This window comes from Protomyctophum parallelum (genome assembly GCF_964188405.1).
Source record: "Protomyctophum parallelum genome assembly, chromosome: 4".
NCBI classification, from domain to species: Eukaryota; Metazoa; Chordata; class Actinopteri; order Myctophiformes; family Myctophidae; genus Protomyctophum; species Protomyctophum parallelum.
In genome coordinates, this window is record NC_139700.1 from 21,501,986 (window position 1) to 21,523,949 (window position 21,964).

Genomic DNA, 21,964 nt, shown 5'->3' on the forward strand with positions numbered 1-21,964 from the left:
TCTTATGACATAAAATCTGAGATTTGTGCAACAGTGACAGACTTTCAAATAAACCTCAAAGTCTTTCATTTAATTTTAAGGGTGCCTTGGAGTTTTTTTTTTTATCGAACCCTGAACAAACACAGCACCTTCAACACAGTTACATCTAGTAAGAGTGGCGACACTAGCGTTGACTCCCATTGTAACAACGGAATGCGGAAGTGCTCATTCTATGTCAATGGGATAGTTCCAGCCATAGGAGCAATGTTTGGAACTACAGCCCATAGGCACCTGCTTTGCGGCGAGATCAAAGCGTGTCGGTGTCGCTACTCTCCTACTCTACACTCTGCTTCAACAGTACTATTTAGAGCTAATTATTTTGTAGTATGTATTTATTATTTACTATTGTTGCTATTGTTATTGCTGCAATGTTGAGGAAGGAGACAAAAGCCAATAATTGTACTCTTGTGCTTGTATTATGGGATATAACAATAAAAATGTAATCATGAAATTTGAAACAGCAATACAAACTTTGTTAACCTATAAAGCTCTCAATTATCCTGCTTTTATATTAGTTAAACTATAAAGAGCACAGCACAGAGTAAGAGTTTATGTCACATACTTGAACACCTTGGCTTTGCTCCGTGTATATTAGGGTAATTTTCGGTTTGCTGAAGAAGTACAGACAGTCAAGTTCCAGATTTCAATGTTGTTCAATTGAACAAGGTGGACCCTCCTCTTGTAAACAAGTGTAATGCTTAATTGGGTTGTCCACTCACAGTTAACAGTTTTTGTATTGAGTTTGTGCTTGAAATGTACTGTAATTCTGCAAACTGTTAATACATATTTCAATCAATCAATCAAAAAGCATCACAGCAGGCAAACAAAGAAACAAGCGCAAATGGAATGCTTTAAGACAATGTTGTTGTAAAGGATTTTGATGGATCTTACACCAGGTCTCTGTCCATGACTTACACAAGAGGGGGTGGTTTGTTTAACGTCATTAATGCACACAAGCGATGCTGCAGGAACTCAAGTTCCGAAAAAGCAACGCATATGTAGATGGCCGCTAAACACTCAATTGCCCACAATCCTTCAGTGTATAGGCGGTTCTAAATCAGAAGGCGGGTCCTAGTGAAGACCAATTGCTGTTTCCCTTGAGCGTAGAGGCGATGGTAATTGGATATTCACTATGCCAATTTCGCTAAACGCCCCGAATGAAGTGACTGAGTGACTGAATACTGGTCATCACAGAAACGCGGAAGCGTTATTATCGGTATCGAATCCTATTAATCCTATCTTCAGTCGGTAGTCGTTACCTCCATGCGACTCAGGCTATTCAGTTGTGCCAAGCTATTACGGTTAGCTGGACTCACCCACCAACAGCATCACCTGTCAGCAAGTCCCCGTCGCATTCAAATACACACACATTTTCACAGCAGCAGCCATCATCTGTCGTTTGCCGGCGGCGGAAAGCTCACCACCACCACAATGCAGACCACCAGCACTTCGGGTGCCACTGCCGAGACAGCAGGGGCTTTATTAAAGAACATTCCTGCTCCTACAGCAGCAGAACACACCAGAGTGGTACAGCAGAAGAAGAAGACAGTTGACACCCTCGTCTCCGCCAGCGATAACAGTCTGAGGGCTCCGAGTCCTCGAGTCGACCATGGCAGTGATGACTCCGAGGCAGACTCCTACCAGGGTGGGCGAAGTGAGGAGGTTGACAGGGAGACGAAGGCCAAGGCGTTCGTGTGGTGCCGAGACTTTCTGTCTGGTTCCTGGAAGAGCCTCCCCGAGGCAGACTTCCAGATCGACATTGTCAGGTACTTGGTAATTAGTAGGGAATTAGAGAAATAGCAGTGCTGACGTGGCGACTACATATTATTATGTGTTGAATTGATGACGGGTTGAGTTGAGTTCGTCGAACAATCGCACATTATTCAGGGACGAGTAGCGGAGAGATGTGTGTGTGTGGTGTGTGTGTGTGTGTGTGTGTGTGTGTGTGTTTCAGATTATGAATGATCTGATAGATAAAACTTGAGCACAACAAAACCCACACAATTTGGAAATTAAATGATAAACCTATATACTATAATAATTAAAGACATTCCACCAAATCGAAGGAACCCAACTAAAAAAGTCACCAATTTAGTAGAGAAAAGTCACACCCGTGTGAAGTGAGGGGCGCTAATATATTAAAGTCTAACTCATGTTGATTAGGTGATGTAATGGTAATATAAAACAAACGGTGCCAACACAAACATTAAATGCCATTAACAATAAAGATACAATGTAAAATTTCCCTTCATTGTCAATGGTGTTTTTAAAACAAACATTTGAACTAAAAACAAACATTAAACCTGTGTATATTATATAGGAGGGGCTAGTGCCCCTCAAAAAATAAACTTGAATTGGGCATTAATGACTTGGCTATGACACGTATGCATATGGTGACAATGGAGACTCGTATAAACATATTGCACTTTGACTCTGACACATTTTATTATATACATTTATAATATATTAACTACTGTAGTGGACCACTGCAGTTGAAACAGTGCAGCTAATAGACACATAAGATCCCTTATTCCCTTTTATATGTAGATTTCTGCTGTCTCCCTTAAAGGACAACTTTAGTTTTTTTCAACCAAGGTTCATGTTTTAGGTTGTTATTAGAGAAAGTAAAAGATGAGTGTTATTTTTTTTTCATTTGCTGCTTTCTTTCGTTTTAGGGATTTTAGCTGTATTTGACAGGGGGGCGGGGGCATTCGAGCATGGGGCTAAATATGTATTTTTTTACAACATTTTATAGCGATTTATTTTTTAATTATTTACTATAGTCCTAATAAACCCCAGGAAATTTCATCTGGCCACAAAAGATCACGAGTTCTACTGAATGTGTCAAACTGACATTGAGCCTATGACACACAGTGTGGCTTCCCCCCAGTAGGCTACCTTCACATTCAGTAGATCCTGTGATTTTTTTGTGGCCAGATGTAATTTCCTGGGGTTTATTAGGACTATAGTAAATAATAAAAAAATAAATCGCCATAATATTTTGTAAAATAATACATATTTAGCCCCATGCTCGAATGCCCCCGCCCCCCTATCAAAAACAGCTAAAATCCCTAAAATGAAAGAAAGCAGCAAATTAAAGAAAATTAACACTCACCTTTTAGTTTCTCTAATAACAACCTAAAACATGAACCTTGGTTGAAAAAAACTAAAGTTGTCCTTTAAAGACAATAGCACTTCAGTTTATTTATGTATTTTGTCTTATGTTTTGCAGTGGTGGACTGAGTAATCTGCTATACATGTGTAGTTTGCCTGACCACGTTCAGGCTGTGGGGGAGGAGCCTCGCAGGGTCCTACTCCGACTTTATGGAGCCATTCTACAGGTTTGTCCATCTACCGTACCTACTGTATCTGTGTTTGTGGTCACGTTGAAATGTGTGTGGGCAGTATCGGGGGTGAAGATTTGTCGAAAATAGACGAATGTACAAGCTCACAACACAGCGTGTTACAACGCATTGTGAGCTTCTAGATCAGGTATTTTCGGCAAAGAGATCTGGTGTAGTAGATGTCATGATTTATGACCTTTATCTGCCTGACCCCGTACACACATGTGGTGGATCACTCATCTACATTATGTGAACATATTTGATACGCGTGTCACTTGATATGATGAACGTCAACTGCTTTATCAGAAACTGACGTCACGTTGCACAATGATACGAGATGCATGTTCTATTCCTAATTTCCTATCCATTATTTCCTTGTCCTCGTATCTTCTGGTCATGTAATGTGTCCAATACTGTATGTGTGTATATATATATATATATATATATATTCTCTATGTGTGACTGTATTATTGCATAACTTGTGTGATACTGCCTGGTGTTGTCATGTTCTCCATGCAAATGACTCTACTGAATCATCACTCACCACCCTTAGTTAGATGGAGACTCTTACTGTATCAACCTATCAGGTCAACCGAAATCACAACAGTAGAGCTAGAGGGAAATGGTGACCTCGTAGATCTGCTATTTTCAGAAATATTTTGACATTTTTGACATTTTGCCCAAAATATCGATGCCAGGGTTAAAGTTATGAATCCATCTTTGAACATAAATGGCACATTGGCAGAATTCCCGCAAGGGACATGGAATCACAACCCCACCAATGTCCACTCTGTCTGAAGACATCCTTAGGAGACTAAAGGTAGTTGCACACCGGCCACGTTTTTCGGAAGACCGATGGAGAAACGCCGCTAAAAATCCGAATTTGCATCCGATTCGTGCCCGGTGTGTGGAGACCTTTACGCTGGCATAAATGGCGTAGCATAGAATATGACTGAGACATACTTCCGGACAGATGTCAGTGTTAACAGGGTAATATTAATATTCTACAAAGTGTGTGTGTGTGTGTGTGTGTGTGTGTGTGTGTGTGTGTGTGTGTGTGTTATATGTGGTAGGGAGAGGACGCCTTGGTGCTGGAGAGTGTGATGTTTGCCATCCTGGCAGAGCGTACTCTGGGGCCTAAGCTCTATGGTATTTTCCCCCAGGGACGCCTTGAACAGTACATACCGGTATTACACACAGACACGCACACACAGACCATTGTTTGTTGTTTATTACATAGTCACAATTGTAGAACTGTGTGACTTGCTGTACAGTCTGTTGTGTACTTGACCCTCACATAATGTTTTCACATTTGTGTTTATCGCCCATGGTTCTTCAAATATCTGCTAGCCAATGTACTAGCTAGTTATTACTAAGTATTAGCTATTTGACCAAATTTGTTTTCATTAGAATTGCCCCAAATTGCTAACAAGCTTCCAGTGGACATTTCTCAGTAACTGTGGTAACCAAATCGAAATCCTAAATTGATATATTTAATGCAAAGACAACTCATACTGTATACCCCAATGGCTTTCACATTTAGAGACCATACTGTAGAATCTTTTGAGTATAACATGGAAATGTAGGATGCAATTAGAACATTCTCTGATTAATCAAGTGATTCCATTAAAACAAGTACCTTACATTGGAAACACAGTAAGTTCTCAACCATAATTTTAAGTAACTTGTATAGCATTATAATAGTTACAAAGAGTTAGGAGCAAGCAGCTACTGTAAAGATAGATATTCTGTGTACTGCTGCGTTTGTGAATGTTCTGCGAGTTTTAAAATTGAATATCTCTTAAATCTCTTCTCCCAGAATAACCGTATGCGCACAGAGCAACTCTCAGACCCCTCCATCTCAGCTGAGATTGCTGAAAAGGTGGCACGCTTCCATACAATGGTGATGCCCTTCAATAAAGAGCCCAAGTGGCTTTTTAGGACCATTGATACGTGAGGACACAAAATCTTTCTCATGCACACACTTCCTCTGAATGTATATTGTTAGAATTCTGGCGATACACTATATCGTACAGTGGAAACCTTGTATGTCCAATGTCCATAACCTTTTCATTGGTTAAATATTAACCAATTTAATATTTAAACACTTCCAACCTGTCGTCACTATTATTGGCAAGTTGCAGTAGGTGAAATTGTCCAAAGAAATAATAAAAATAGCGCTGTGAGCTTGCAGATCAGGCTATTTTCACTACTCTTGTGTGACGCAGTCATACGACAAAGTATGAAATGGGACATTCATTTATGAAAGACAAAAATATAAAATATGGAGATGCAAGATTTTGGCCAGACACGACAGCGATATGTTACAATCTTGACCATGACCACCTCCAGGAAGAGTCCTCTTCCTTTCATTCACTGTCCCTTCCACGGCTTTCATTCAGATACATGGACCAAGTGATAAAGCTGAAGTTTGTGCGAGAAGCACATTTGAAGAAGTACAATAAGCTTCTGAAGTTCGACCTTCCTGCAGAGTTAGAACAACTTCGGTGAGGGAGTGTGTGTGTGTGTGTGTGTGTGGGGGGGGGGGGGGGGGCCTGTCTGTCACAATTATTACATCGTCAAAAAATATTTTAGCAGAATAGTGGAAATAGCACATCTACAACGTGTCATGATGCAAAGAGTTGTGTGAGCTTGTAGAATGGCTATTTACACGATTTCCTTTTAAATGTTTACTTTAAATATAAAATTATTAAGTGTATGAGCTGTTTTGGCCATAGTTTATTTTGATTATTTGTACTGGTCATTGTCAGTAATTGCTTTGTATATTGGTTTATTAATTTCTATATTATTTGTCATATCTGCCCTGTGCAATCTTTGTTTATAAAGCCTACAAGGCAAACACGTTTTATTTTTATTAAAACACAATTCAATCGTTAACCACAATTATTTAGTATGACAATTAATCGTCAACTAAAATTATTTTGATCGTGACACCCCTAGGGGTTAGCAACGCGAACAGCTGCCATAAGATAGGACAGGACCTTAGGAAAGGCTCAGACAAAAAATAGGAAATAAAGTATAATAGCAAATGCAAGGATATGCTATTTTGTTTACAGTTTGTTCATGCAGGCAAGTCAATTAAGTACGTTTGTACCGGTTATGAATGTGAAGTAATAAGAATGACATTTAGATGAATAAAGACATACAGTCATACATAATAAGAATAACAAAGTAATAAACAGTGAAAATTTGGTTGAGATATTATAATGACAAAGACAAAACGGGATACAATGCCTTACAATAATACAATATTAATGTCATTGTGGTTAAATCACAGTATCTGGACAAAATATATATATACTGTAAACGATATTACTATAAAATATTTAAAAAAGAAAACTGTAAAAATGGTATTGCGAATGTTTAGAGCGTAACCTTTCCCCTAGTTCTCCCCCTGAATGTTTATATAATAATAACACTCTGACCTTGACAACTAGCAGAGGGACAGTTCATGATTGTGGTTGATAATTTCTTTATAATATCCCTTATCTTTACAATATGCATATTTAGAATAATACATTACATAATGTGTATGCCCCAGACTATGATGTAACATATGTTGTAACAGTCACTCCACATATTTGTTGCTTATCACCTTCACAGTATCGCCATTTGACATACTGGTAATCTGAGCTGATGCTACCGGTGTCTATCACTGGCACAGATATAGATCTAAAAAAACGCAATAAGTTCTCTGCTTGCCAGCAGGGCAACTTATGCTTATGTTTGTAGATTATATTTTCGATGCGCAACACCTTCATGCGCTGAATTTCACATAAGGAATCAGTTAGTCAGAGTGAAGTAATTTATCAACCCCAGTCCGGAATTTGTAATGTAAAATGTACCACCATTATTGCGGCAAAATCCTACACCTGTATAAGGACATGTAGACTTATTTTTGCTTGATGGTTAATTATAGAGTTTGATGGTTTTCCTATTTTTTAATGGACAGCCTTACGAAGAATCTCACTTAGCTCATACTGCTGATAACACTAATTGCCATACAAGTAAGTCATTTGTCTCTAGTTTGAATGGGGTAAACGGCAGCGGACACTGACAAAACCTCCCTGTGGTTGTGGTATTTCCTGATGTGGGTTTTGTCAGCAATATTCCACTGACACACATTTCTAACTGGCAAACAAGTATCATGTCTCTTGTTAGACTGGATAGGGTGCTCAAACTGTTGGTAATTCCCCTGTGGGTAACTCTTGACTCTCGATATGATATATAGTAGTTACACTACTCAAGTACTACAGTGATTTTTCATACTGAATAACAGGTACTGTCTGTGCCCCAAATACCTGTCCTCTGAACATACAATAATATTGAGTTTCACTGTCACTCACTATCTGTTCTCTTATCCTCCTTTTAACTACCCCTTCCCCCCACCCCTCCCCAAACCCCCACTCCTCTGTTTGCTCAGCGAGTTGCTGGCAGCAACCCCATCTCCAGTGGTATTTTGTCACAATGATGTTCAGGAAGGTAAGAGTCTCTCTCGTCCTATCAGGCGTTGTGCTCATACTCGCACTGCTAATTTGGGCTGGTGGTTCTGCCCTCTTGGCTTTGCTGACACATTTCTTGGAACTCAGTTTCTTGTACATGTGTAGAGCATATTCAGGCAAGGGCAAAAAAGAAATCAATCAATCACCTTTGACTTACTTTGAGTTTGAGTCCAAGCTGAGGACTGCTCAAGCACATGCTAAATGTCAACACTTAATTCTGTACGAAACTGTCGTATGTTGATGCCTCATATTGTTAAAATAAACTTCTTGCTTTTCATACCTTTTATAAGGTTTCTATCTATATATTAATGTAATTTATGTTTATGTTTTTCCACCAACTTTTGACAGATTTATTACTCATAACAAAGCGCTGAAGGAGCACAGGTTGCACGGTGACCAGCTATGCTCAAATGTAGCCTAGTTTGATCGTAATTTCTAATTTAGGATGGAATTTATGCGCTACTACCATCTGAAATAAATTAGCAATATAGGTAACAACTTAAGTTTACACAGAGTCCATAGTAAAGTCCTCCATAAAATAAGTAATGTCATAGTGCGTCATTTGGATGATTGGAGGATGATGATCAGTGATCATCCTCCCTGTGTGATTATCCATGACCTGTTTACAAAATGTTACATAAAAGAAAAACAATAGTACTTGATTCTCTAAGAGTAGTAAAGTAGTAAATTACTGATGATGATGATGATGAGTGCTCACCATGGATATAACCCTGACCAGAATAGTGTTATAATTTGATTATTAATAATTCGCTATTGTTTTAATGCTATTTTACGTTTTTGTTTTTCTCTATTTTTTGCCCTGTAAAGCACTTTTTGTTGCATTTTATGACATGAAAGGTGCTATATAAATAAGGTTTATTATTATTATTACAAACTATCTGTGTAACCAAAGAAAGACACAGCTGTAGTATCAAACTAACTACATTATTATGTGGATTTAGGCTCCCTAACTTAAGAGATAACTTGCAGCTGATGCAACAGGCTGCTGGTGTGACAAAACAACGTGTTTTCACTTGTTTTATTTGCTTCCAAAGGCAATATCCTGCTTCTGGAAGACAAGGATCCAGAGAGGCTCATGCTCATAGACTTTGAGTACAGCAGTTACAACTACAGGTGAAGTGTGGTCTACAGTACTAATTTTGGGTGGATTCAGGTTTGGTTACATCAGTGGTTTTCAACCAGTGGTCCGGGGACCACCAGTGGTCCTTGAGAGTTTTCCAGGTGGTCCCCAGCAAAATGATGGAGAGTTGGCAACCAAATGGACCCTTTTTAGATCTTTAACTCTTGTAAGTGTAAAAGGAAACCAAATGGACCAAGAGTTAAATTATTGTTAAACATCTGCATTAGAAATCTACACAATTAGAGAATAATGTAGAATGTAGAATAATTGTTATTTTGATCGACTGTTCTCTCTCCTATGGTACCACTAAATACAGCGTGGAATTGTGAACAAAATCCACAACAAAACATTCTAAGTTTTAGGTCTGAGAGGCCTAAAACTTTGAGGCCATCAAACGGTGGTCCGTGGCTCAAATGCCAAATAAATAATGGACCCTGATATGAAAAGGGTTGATGTTTAAAGATGTAATAGAGTAAAATATAATGCCTTCTCTTCGTCAATAAATACATAAATCTCATATATAGCCTCATATAAGCTTACACTATCAAAACAGTGTTTTCTACTGTGTTTTGTTCTGGTCCCACTACTGATTGTGACAACTGCAGTGTTCTTTCCTGTAGGGGCTTCGACTTTGGGAACCACTTCTGTGAGTGGATGTACGACTACACATACAACCAGTGGCCTTTCTACAAGGCCACACAAGAGAACTATCCAACCAGAGACCAGCAGGTTAGTCTAAACACCTCCCACTCAAAACAGAGAGCAGAATCCTATTGTATTCAGGCTAATAAATGGTTTGGACAACAGAAATTATTGAAAAATGAGTCGGCAAGCAACAGTTTTAATTGCTGAAGTATAAATGGAAATACAATGGATTCACAACATTCCATTCTTCTCTTTTCTTGTTCTTAAATTGTATATACTAGGGCAGGGGTATTCAACTAGATTAGGTCGGGCCGCAACTGTAGATTGATTGTGTGTGGAGGGCCGCACAGCGTGTGCGCGAAGCGCACATTTTTTTGGATTCTACAAATGCATTTTGTGTTCAAACACAAAGATTTATGTAGGCTAATACATTTGAGCACAGGGTGATATATGTCTATAGTATACAAGTATATGCTATACCTTAGAATAGACCTATTTAACAGAATGAGCATCAACGAGCACTAGCTGAAAATACATGCACACAGACTGCAGGAGTCTGTCTAATTTCTCTCCAAAAGCCCTTGAATATGATAGAATATAATTTAGGATTACTGTCATTATGATAATCTAGCACTTTATATATCGCACACATCATACCTGTAACTCTTTTAAAAAAAAGAAGGGGGCGGGGGGGGGGGGGGGGGCGCGCCAGTTGAATATCAGTATGAAGTACTAGGGCCTTACCTGTTCTAATATATGAACAGGAAATGATGTACAGCGTGGGTAATGCGAGATAATAGATCACATTAATTGGGAGGGAATTGTTAACGGATGATCGTGGGAAGTTGGGTTGAACGTGGGCACAAAATGTATGTTATTCTATAAGATAGATAGATGGATAGATATCTGTCATTGACTGTCATTGCATCTCTGTATGTATTTATCATTTTATTTCACTGACGGCACGGGTTGGCGGTCATTGCGCTGTCACAGAAATGTAACTTTGGGAGTGTATAGCCAAATAGCCGCTCATTCCATGTTGTGGTCTTGAAACAGCGCATGACAGTGCATGTGTTGGCGCAAACGCACGTAACGTTGTTTGGGACTCGAAAAACCCTGTTGTATTTGTCTGGCACGGCAAAGGAGGTGGTGGAGGAGAGGAGTGTGTCACCTGCGTCGTGCGTGCAGATTAAACGTTTGCGGTGGTGGTAGAAAGAAGCAGGAGAGAAGTGGTAGGCGTCCGTGTTTAATGTTGTGCCGAAATGCCGATGCTGCCTGCCTGCCACACCCTCCAGAAATGTTCCCCATGTGGCTCTGCTGAGAGACGCGGTCTAATCCCAAAAGGGGAGGTGTCGTGTCGGTGCGGCGGGTAAGGCGAGTGGGGAGGGGTGTGTTGCACCAAAAACGGGCCTGATACAAACATGCAGAACGCATGTTCTATGTTCTGTGTTTGATGGCCGCCTCAATGCTTTTCCAATGGGAGTCACATGGTTTGCCCAAACATTTGTGTTCTGTAAGTGTGTAAGAGGCCTCAGACACTTTGACATCCGACCACCGACCGACACCGTTTCTTAAATTTAGAATAGAATACAGTACCTGACCCTGTGGTACTGTTCTGTCCACACAATGCCATCTAGTGGCAACTGACGGCAGTTTCAATTGGTGCATGCAGGAAAGTCAATGCTCAGCAAAATATTCAGGAAATGTTGGAATAGGACATCTATTCAGTGTTGTTGCAGCATGTTTTCATGTGTGAGATTGAAGGAATGTCCTCTATGTCCACTGGCATTGAGAGAAAGTGGAACAGCTAATGTTGACTCTCTTTCAGTGTCTTTTCACATACACTATCAATCAGAATAATTTCACTTCATTCAAGTGGTTGCAAATAATGTTGCCAAATCATTCTCAGATTAAAAACAAAAATGCTAATTTCATCAATCAACTAACTGGTTAATCGGTCGATAATGTTATCAATATTTTTCAATTATCAATTAATTCATTAATCAATGATTCCTAATACAAATAATAAAAAAAAACTTCATTCAGTGCATTTCCTTTTCCTGACGATTGTTTTGCTATGTGTTGCAGCTTCATTTCATTCGTAGTTATTTCGCTGAGCAGGGAGGATACCCTGGTAATGGCACACAGGAGGACCAGACACGCATCGAGGAGGAGATGTTAATTGAAGCTAATAGGTAGGGAGATGTAAACATCATTTACATTTTACTGATAATTGTTCATTGCTAACTACAGTAGGATAAATCTTTGCCTTGGACAAACCCATCAAAGGTCCTCACAATAAATAATGATACAAATATTATTATTATTGTTTATAGCCTCAGAATTTAAATGTATGACTATACATTTAAATTCTGAGGCTATAAAGTGGTGTGCAAGTGACCCAGGTAATTAATACCAACAAATTGATACGGTTGTGTGGTGTGTGGTGAGCAGTCAAAATCTAGATATTTGGGGGTCGGGTCTTGGGAGAACTGGCTAAAATGAGAAATAGATCATGGGAAGATGCTGAGGGGATGGGTAGTCTTGGATTGAATGCAGACAGATGATGTGATTCTCATTTTGTGTGATTTCTAGGTATGCATTAGCATCACACTTTCTCTGGGGCCTGTGGTCAATCATTCAGGCCAGGATATCGAAGATTGAGTTTGGATACATGGTAAGCAGGGACCTTTTAGTTCACTTTAGGTGACATCTCCTTGATAAGAACACAATGTCTGAGACATTCGCTTATTTCCATCGAAATAAGTAGTAAACTGCCGCTTGGGATATTATTTACATTATGAAAAGAGGATATATACAAAATAATCATAATTTTGAGCAATGGAAATAAGCGAATTAGCACAACACCCCATAGCCCCATTCAATTCCCATTCAATTGAATGCAATTCATTTAGGGCTTATGGTAGGGGAAATAGCCAATAAGGAGCTTTTGCACAAAATAACACCTGGACCTCTTTGGTGGGGACGTAACAACTACAAATAAAGGTAAGAAAGCCTTCTAGCATGGAATTCTCCTTTAATAACAATGAAGGTAATGAAGCATGTTGAGAGTAGGTCTCGGTGTACTTTTATTTTAAAATTTCTTTGCACATTTTATTTACTTAATGATTTATATAAAAAAGGTTAGTGTATTTGCACAGGAATTTGCAGGGTCATATCTGCCGATTCCGATATTGTCCACAATGGAAACAAGCCTAGGCCCTATAGGGGCTTGGCCCAAAGTATTCAATCAATCAATAAATAGCATAATACTTTTCCAAGTGTCTGTTTTCACAACTGAATGACTACTGAATGAGATTGAGTACACAAATTAAATGTAGATCTTTTTTAAATGTTATTTATTTTTTGCTGGTGAAAACCGATTAAATAATCTGTATTCTTTTGAGACCGATATGGCAATTAATGGAATTAATACATGTGAAGATAGGCACAACACATTGGCTCTATTTATTGGTCTTAAAATATATCAGTCAAACCCTAATTATTCACACAGACTTGTGTCATCAGTGGCGTCAATATAGCTGGGGGGTGGATCCGGGGTAAAGTTCAGAGTTCTTCCAACCGGAATAAACAGTGGCCTGTTGGGTTTTCAAACACAGATGCTTTAAATACTACTAATTTAAAAGTAGTAGTAGTGGCTTGCCAGATCACCTGGACCTCTTTGGTGGGGACGTAACAACTACAAAGAAAGGTAAGAAAGATAAGAAAGCATTCTAGCATGGAATTCTCCTTTAAACACTGCGCCGCGGTAACACAATGTTTTTTAACATGGAGGGAGATGGAGATGGAAAGGCATATGTCCGATTTTGGTGGTGCTTATGCTTGTGCATAAACCCCATAAAGCCCCAGCATAAACAAAAAATCTACAAACTCATGGTAGCCCTGACCTGGACTGAAGTGTTTTTACGCACATTCTCCATTTACAGTCCTTACAGCTTACGCCTACACAAATGTTCAGATTACAAATAATGAAGTGCTCACCTCAGGGCCATGGATGTTACAATTCTGCTAGGGCGGGAATAAGTACCGGTATCTTCCGTATTGTTCAATAAAAAGCAATGTTTTATCAGTTTTTGGCCATATGCTTTCAACTATGCGGCCCTATCGGTTGGTGCATTATAACACTGATAAAATGGCTACCGATCGGATTAAAACGCTTTTTATTGAACAATGCGGAAGATATGCGTACTTCTACCCACCCGAGGAGGATTGTAACATCCGTGGCTCTGGGGCGAGCACTTTATATTTGAAATCTGAACATGTAGACGTTAACGTTCTGTTCTAAATGGGAAAAGTGTGTAAAATAGGTTGACGTTCCGCCATGACAGACCAGCGCCATGTGAACCATGGCTAAATCGTCTCGTATACTTAATAATAACTCAACTTTCCGAGGGTGACTGAACGATTGTGTTCCAGATGTCCTGGTGGATTTTTCTTGCTTGTCAATATTTCTATCATCCAACAAATCGCTCTGAAAGTGATCCAAAGAATCGTACGCTATATAACTCTATGGGGAAGACCATTTTCTTTAGACCAGGCTAAAACCGGATGTGACGTTTGTGGGCGTTCCTGTCTACCTTCGTGTCAATGTATAGTTGCAGCAATAACGATTATACATAAATGTGGTTATATCTTTATGCTTTCTTGTCAGCTAAAATGTGGTGCTTGTGTTTCAGGACTACGCCCAGCGCCGGTTTGATGACTACTTCAGACTAAAAAAGCGATATAGCTAAATTCCACCTCTTATTCATCTGAATGTACTGACATTTTCTTTTCATCTTTCCATGTGAACCTTCCAGTAAAAAAGCTCTTACTTTGTAAGTGAAAATTCTTCCACTGAATGTGAAGCTTGTAGAAATATTATTTAAGACTTCTTTCCAAAACCGTTGACTTTACTAAGTATCCAATACAATGCACCCCTGCTCTTAACAATTAATAGTGAATGAAAGGCAGACTGTTGGAATGTAGGAAAATCTATTCCTGAATGTCATGCACAAGGACAACTCTGTATTGTTAGTCCAATGTAATGCACTTATGGTAGTCCCAAATAGTGAAATGCAGTGAGAACAATCACAGCCTATTTTATTTTATCTATTGTTTAAAAATGGCTTGGGACTATTTCTGTGTTATTTCAAGCCATTTTTATCTAACACTTTTCTATGTTATTTTATTTTTCTTGAGGGTCCAAATAACCCCTGTGTTCTTTGTATTTAGTTTTTGAACTTGAAAAGTTGAAAACATTATTGCACACTCATTATCAAAACTGTAAATGGCTCTGCTCACCACTGCTAGATATGAGTTTTCTTAACAGACTAATACCACACTGTACTTTTCCATATTATGTTTTTGAATTCACTGGTTTCATATTTTGTTATGTTTCATCTAGTATTGAATTTCCCTCTCATTTTGATCATGTGATGGTAGGGCAACAGATGAGGGACAATTTCTGATATTTAAATACTAACTCAATAACAATAGGGGTTTCGTTTTTCATATAATTGTATGGAATTGACTTACCTACAGGTAGCAGAAGAAAACGCAATGACGATATCACACTCCTAGATGTACAGTACACTGTATTGCCATCGTCAATGTCTAGCATTCAAAACCAGTTATATTTGCATTTCCCTGGAAGCCCCTCTACTGTAAAAAGTTAAACTGAATGTACATTAATATAATATATATCTTATTATATTTGTTTAAAGGGAGTTTTAAGTGAGTTCACCAGGGTGGACATCCTTCACGCCTGACATCACAAAACTGCTCAACTGCAGTGCATATTTAGCTGTTCTTATTAACACATTTATTATTCTAACTACAGTTTTTTTCACAATATTTGATATCTTATCAATATATGTTGCCCTGCCTTTAATGACAGATTTAAGATTGACCTACTCAAACTTTAAATAATTTACGTTGCTGTAGTTTTTTGTTTCTTTTTCAAATTTGTCCCAGGTGCATCCATGCGATGTTTCTTTCATTCATGCAGTTGAAAAGATAGATTTACAAACAATTTAAGGTTTAAAATCTTTTAATAAAAAACAAATAAAAAAATGGTATGCATTGAAAAAAGGAGGCAGTAAAATATACCCAACTTGTAGTTGCTGGGGTAAACGTGCAAGAATACCCGTGTGGTCCTTTTACTGTAAGTTCTTTCTTTTCAGACCAAGAATGTCAATAGTATTTTAGACCAAGGACTTGAACTGTGTTCATGTGAGCATTAGAAATGAACATGCACAGAAATGTTTGTAAAGAGCATGATGAAAATAAATCTCAACATGGACACAACATTCAAGCAATTATTTGAAATGGGAAAATAAATGCAGCTAGTTAATATTTTTGTGTTAGATTGAATGTGCTGGCATCAATGTCTTGATATTCCCAGTTATATAAATGTATTGGCAGCATCGATTTACTCAACAGTCTGGATGCGATATTAAGAAACAGAACAGTGCCTCATTAACCTTGCTCTAACAATTTAACACTACAGTTGTTGCATTCTGTTTTGTTTTTTCTTTCCACCATGCTTTTTATTTTGTTGTTTAATTTTGTAGAACTGTACTTTAAGTTAATAAACATTCATGGTTTATACCTCTAACCAAAGATTACTCTAATGCTTTCCAAATGATGTGGATAGATGGATATTGCCTAACCTCACTGGGGCAGCAGAGAGTACACTGGGTTCCCCCCCTGGGTACTCTCTGCTGCCCCATCTGCCGGAGTCAGGTTAGATATTGCCCACCTCTTCAACAACTTTTCTTCCCTTTTAGGAAATTTGTAGTCTACATGCCCAAAATAGTGTTCAGGTTGAAAGTGGTTAATTTTTACTAGACCATAATCATGTTGTAATACATGTTATGCAATTCACGTTTGTGTCAGGACAGTAACTTGAGCTCACCGTGACGTGACGTGACTTACAGCAGCATAAATGGTGTCATGTTTTGCCCCTTCACCCTGCATCCAGGAATAGACCCATCCCATGGAACTATGCTGCGCAGAGTTCCACATAAACACACTGTTGGCTATCTTCAGGGCAGAGGGGCTTCACATCCGAACAAACTTGAATTCATGTTTAGTTTCATATGCTTAAAACTTACATAAAAAATAATAGTTTAAGGTTTTAACTTAGCTGTTTATTAACATTATTCTTATGTTGTGTTTGGTATTGTCCAGTGGCACAGCTGTTTTGTTCCCTTGTTTACTTAAATCAACGGCACTTGATAGACGATACACGATAGAGGGTAAGAGGAAGACGAGCAGATGTGCTGGAGTGACTACAGAGTTATACAATTTTCCATCCCTGGGTTAGTTCAGAATTCTTTAAGCGGTCATACTTTATGTCTATTTCATTTTATGGTACATAGAACAGATGCTATGGGAGCAATATCTTGAATTTACGCCTTGAAAGGTTTTTCATATATGAATATAAGTGCTGGCCTGGATTTATGACTACACGTTGTACGCTCTGGGTAATATGTGGGTAAACTGATGAATGTGGCCAATTTAGTGACATTATTCAAAAATACATTTCCTGCTTAGCACTCAGCGGTATGGATCCACTCAGACAGTATCTAATAATGCTGTTATTGTGGATCAACTCGTGGTTGAAATATGTTCTTAAGAGACTTTCTGGAGCTTTTCTAGCAGCCAATCGGTGGATGGCATGGAGAGGTAAAGGAGCGCTCAAAACTCATCGAGAGGAATGGGAAACCAGCGAGGCACTCCGCACTTATGGCCATGGAGACGGACATGGAATCATGGTCACAGTCCAAACTAGCACACATGCATTCCATGTAAGTATAAATACTTGAATTCAAACCCAGAAAGCCAGGAAACCCAAAAGTCAGAAACTCTACCGCTCAGTCCAAGGGGAATCCCACCTGGCCGTGGGAATATTAGACTTCAGAGTTTCAGGCAGGGCTACACCTTACCAGTCACGGCACCAATGTAACCTCCTGGGTTAGAAGCCTGTGGAACCCTGGGTTCCAATCCAGTTGGTTGGCTGGATCATGACATTCGCTGGCTGATATGTACACAAGGGGATATCCTTTTCTCAATAAAGGTTCATATACAATCAAATATTCAAATATGATATTTTTGACCAAAATACCGTGTACCGTGGTGTTTTCCCCATATTTACGTTAATTAGATGTTTGATAAATAATCAGTAATGCCTATATACTGTATCTGAGTTGGTAAATATTTGTACAGCTAGAACAGTCAGGTGAGTTCCAAAAATTACAATACTTTACAGCAATGCATACTGCAGAAAATACAACATTGTGACATTTTATAATATGATATCCAAAATAACATACAATTTCTTATGTCATATGCCTGACTACTTATACATTTGTGTCCTATCTTATACTATATATTGCTCAATGGACTAGTGATTATTACCCTTTGGTCAATTGGTATCTGTATGGTTTCTTATGCACAGCATCATTTCAGCATTAATTTACAGTAAATGCCTTGTATTAAGTGTGCATATTTATGCAATACAGAATTTATAATTTGTGCAATACAGATCAGCATTGCTTAATAATGGTTCTACACTCAATTTCTAAGGTGGATATCCTAAGGCTCTCGGACTGCAGCGAATACTTCAGAGGCCTGTCCCAGTCCAGGATGAGAGAGACCTCAGATAACCTCATCAACCTGGACTATGTGTCGTCCTCCGTCTTCTATCATCTCTTAGAGTTCTCCTTCTGCGGTCAATTTCAGGTTCCCCAAGAGGAGCTTGGAGAACATATCCAGGTGGGCAGATGGAAACTGAATATAGATCCCTTTGTCACATCTTTGAATGAATTGTACCGGTTTCACTGGAAAGCCAGTGTTAAGACGACACACACACACACACACACAAACACGCGCACGCACACGCGCACATGCACACAAACACACACACACACACACACACACACACACACACACACACACACACACACACACACACACACAGTCACACACACGAGTCGACATACGCACAAATCCACCCAAATTTCCCTCCCTTCCTATGTCTCTCTCTCTTTCTGACTAGGTGGCCAGTTACCTCCTGGCTGAGGGCTTCCTCTCAAAGTGTTTATCAGCCTTGGCCGAAGAACTCAGCCCCGACAACTGTTTGTCCTACCTGTCTCTGGCTCAGGAGATATGCTGTGATGAGCTGAAGATGACCGTATTTATCTATCTGAGCAGAAACCTGCTAGAGTTGCCCCAACTCATCAGGTATAGCTTTGGTTTGATGCAGCATAGATATCCTCATTTAGTATTTTGAATTACATAGCCATGGTCAATTTACCATTTACAGCACACAATTCAATATTGAGAAAATTCAGTTTTTCATGCAGAGACGAGGTTTGTCTTTGTGGGCTAGGTTTGTTATTGGGTATTGACTCTTTGCACCGTGCTGTGGTTTTCTGAGGCTCTGTGACTTATTAAGCTATTAATATGGTTAATTTCCTCAGGTGTATGAATGAGGAGGAGCGAGAGGAAGTAATTAATCTGAGGACACGTGGAGATCGGCGTCTCTGCAGTCTCAGGAAGGAGAACTTGACCACGTGGAATGACCCAGAAACGGAAGCTGCGCGACACATCTTCATCCTGGAGGCATCAGATGGTGATGGGTATTGGCGCTCCATTGAACAGCTCCCTTTCAAGGCTGACAAGTGGTGTTTCACTACAGTAGTCCTGTATAACTACCTGTACATCATGGGGGGTTACAGACATCGCATGAGAAGAGGCTGGGAGTTCAAAATGGCTTGCTTCCGGTATAACCCCATCACTCATACCTGGGTCTCCACAACTCCTCTGATCAAGGTGAGCTAAGTCTCCTCTCAAATGTATATGTGGTATTTTGGCATCTTGCACCAAAGAAAGCTGCTGGTTAGGGTTCGCGTTTTTCCAAATGATCTTACATTGACAGGTGAGATATATGATACAGTTATGAAACTTGTGTCACAAGCTCTGTTATCTCCACAGCACAGAAGACACTTCAGTGCAGTGGCCTGTGAAGGCCGTATCTATGCTATAGGAGGCTGGTACTTGGATTCCCTGGTGACTCCTGACTCCAGCACATCCCTCTACACTGCTGTTGAATGCTATGACCCCTGGGAGGACACATGGAGGTTTGTGTCCTCTCTGTTGGTGTTAACACTGCCAGTTGATTTGTTCTGTGCCAGTAGAAATGGAAATGCATTGGATATGGGCATTTAAGATGACATCCCCTCATGTATTGGTGTGCGTTGTGAACTATATCTGCCCTATAGGTTTGTCTCCTCGCTACCACTCACTGACTTCCAGTTCACCATGTCGCTGTCCCATGATGTTCCACTGGCCACTAGCCTTGGGCACTGCTTCTATGTGCTGGGAAACATCCAGAGGACAGGGGAGAAACTGGTTCTGCAGTATGACACCACACAAGGTAAGGCACAACAACAGCAGCTCTATCCCAACAGAAACGGCAGCTAGAGTTCTTACCAGAACCCACATTACACCTGTTCTTGCCTCACTGCACTGGCTACCAGTGGCGTTCAGAATTTATCTTAAAATTACATTGTTTTAAAATCACTGAAAGGACTGGCACCTGTTTATATTTTTGACCTCCTGACTAACCCACCTGTAATCTTAGATCAGCAGACAAACTGTGGTGGTGGTTGGGCGGTGGTCATGTTTCCACGGCCACTTCCTGTATCATACTGCTATACATTTACTGAAAATGTTTGAATACATCATTCTAATTTACATCTTTGTTTTACGACTTTGTCTTCTAGTTATATTTCTTATTGTTTTATTGTAAAAAATTATAATAATCACACTCGTGTGAACTAAGTGAGCGGTACCTTTCATCACAATGATGACGTCTGATGATGTCAACAACAAACAACAAACAGACACTTCTGGGCTCAAACGGACTAAGGCGAAAAGATATATACAGTAAAATGTAGCTTTTTCCAAAAAGGGATACACTTCTTCCTTGTCAGAGAATAGAATCAATCTTTATTGTGAAATCACAGGTGGGTACAGTTCTTAATTGTGCATGCTCATCACTACAGTCAGTTACAATATATAGGTAAAAGAAGAGTATAAAAGAAAGGCCTCCACTCTACTGAGTGCATTTTGTAGTTACATGATTTATTCTGACAAGGCAAATAATAGCAAGGTATCTAATGCCAGAGTCTTTTCATGGAAAATGTAATCTATTCAGTGGGTCATTTGATCATGCTGTCTTTCACATAAATAGGAGTCCCTTACCCTGTTGTTGTCCTCTAGACTCGTGGTCTGAGCTACTCCCCACACTGACCAGAGCTGAAGCACAACTCCCCACCCTCTACTTCCTAGGTGCCACTGACCGGTTGTGTGTGATTGGAGGAAACAACTCTGAGAATGTGGTGACATCATTCTGTGTGCATTCTCAAAAGTGGGGTCAGGTAAGTGGGGTCTAGGTCTGCTGGTCTGCTGTTTGCATATTGACAAGAAGACTGTAAATGTTTATCTAAGTATTAACTTCCATCATTCATTGATATGAGTATCTAACGCTGGACCCTTCTCTGTTCCTTCAGGTGTTTGGGACTCAGAAGATGGCCTTTGCAGGGCAGGGCACAGTTGTAGGAGAGCAGCTGTTCATGCCAGGCATAGAGTACAACAGCATTGTAAGGCTGAACCTCCAGACCCTCTCCCTGAGCATCCTTCCTCCTCTTCCCATATGCACCCGCTATGAGGCCGTCTTTCACCTACACTTTTGATACAATTCTTGGTTGTTTCTGTTTTTTGAGCGGTCTTAGCCGCTCCAGCGTTTGATCCACTCATCAAAGTCACCGCTCATTTCACAATGGGTGTGATTTTTATGTAACTTTCTGTGACTGACGAGAATACACAAGCTGAATTTAACAGAACAGGATTCCATCTTGAAAGCAGTGGTAAATTACGGTGACCTGGATACAGGGCCGGATTTACACCTCTGAGGGCCCCTGGGCACTGAAGCTCGAAGGGCCCCCCCCCCCCTTCACGCTCGTGCAACATTTTTGCTGTTTTGGCGCCGTTTTGGGGCAGTTTTATGCCGTTATATTGGCCTATTTCCGGTCACCTACCCCCCCCTCCCCCAGAGTGACAGCCAATCTAGCGCATTGTTGCTGCTTTACACACAATTTTCAGCTGCCCTTCTCACCAACAATAAAACACTAATCTATTTAGACACCATTTATTTCATTCGGATTAGCAGGGAAATGTTCTGTGGCCCCTGGTGCCCAAGA

The 21,964-nt window shown here is 39.7% G+C and overlaps 2 protein-coding genes across 2 annotated transcripts; both read left to right on the forward strand.

Annotated features, from left to right (window-relative positions):
- The first annotated feature begins 1,279 nt into the window (after nucleotides 1-1,279).
- chkb (choline kinase beta) lies at nucleotides 1,280-16,305 on the forward strand. The gene is made up of 11 exons (XM_083762352.1): nucleotides 1,280-1,805; nucleotides 3,272-3,380; nucleotides 4,457-4,570; nucleotides 5,203-5,336; nucleotides 5,786-5,890; nucleotides 7,828-7,886; nucleotides 8,962-9,040; nucleotides 9,668-9,776; nucleotides 11,781-11,887; nucleotides 12,288-12,369; nucleotides 14,390-16,305. The coding sequence occupies exons 1-11, from the start codon at nucleotides 1,303-1,305 to the stop codon at nucleotides 14,444-14,446; spliced, it is 1,458 nt and encodes a 485-aa protein (XP_083618478.1). The 5' UTR covers nucleotides 1,280-1,302; the 3' UTR covers nucleotides 14,447-16,305.
- An 892-nt stretch (nucleotides 16,306-17,197) lies between these two features.
- LOC310857375 (kelch repeat and BTB domain-containing protein 13) lies at nucleotides 17,198-21,653 on the forward strand. The gene is made up of 8 exons (XM_083763021.1): nucleotides 17,198-17,506; nucleotides 18,285-18,473; nucleotides 18,757-18,941; nucleotides 19,181-19,532; nucleotides 19,695-19,840; nucleotides 19,982-20,136; nucleotides 20,985-21,142; nucleotides 21,275-21,653. Exons 1-8 carry the CDS (start codon nucleotides 17,264-17,266, stop codon nucleotides 21,455-21,457), a joined length of 1,611 nt encoding a protein of 536 aa, XP_083619147.1. The 5' UTR covers nucleotides 17,198-17,263; the 3' UTR covers nucleotides 21,458-21,653.
- The last annotated feature ends 311 nt before the right edge of the window (nucleotides 21,654-21,964 follow it).

What these genes read in the sequence shown, in the direction of transcription:
- chkb (XM_083762352.1), top strand. Translation starts at nt 1,303, where the DNA reads ATGCGACTCAGGCTATTCAGTTGTGCCAAGCTATTACGGTTAGCTGGA. An exon ending in TTCCAGATCGACATTGTCAG is followed by an intron (nt 1,806 to 3,271) that starts GTACTTGGTAAT and finishes TATGTTTTGCAG; the next exon opens with TGGTGGACTGAGTAATCTGC. An exon ending in CTTTTTAGGACCATTGATAC is followed by an intron (nt 5,337 to 5,785) that starts GTGAGGACACAA and finishes GCTTTCATTCAG; the next exon opens with ATACATGGACCAAGTGATAA.
- LOC310857375 (XM_083763021.1), top strand. Translation starts at nt 17,264, where the DNA reads ATGGATCCACTCAGACAGTATCTAATAATGCTGTTATTGTGGATCAAC. An exon ending in CCACAACTCCTCTGATCAAG is followed by an intron (nt 19,533 to 19,694) that starts GTGAGCTAAGTC and finishes TTATCTCCACAG; the next exon opens with CACAGAAGACACTTCAGTGC. An exon ending in CCCTGGGAGGACACATGGAG is followed by an intron (nt 19,841 to 19,981) that starts GTTTGTGTCCTC and finishes TCTGCCCTATAG; the next exon opens with GTTTGTCTCCTCGCTACCAC.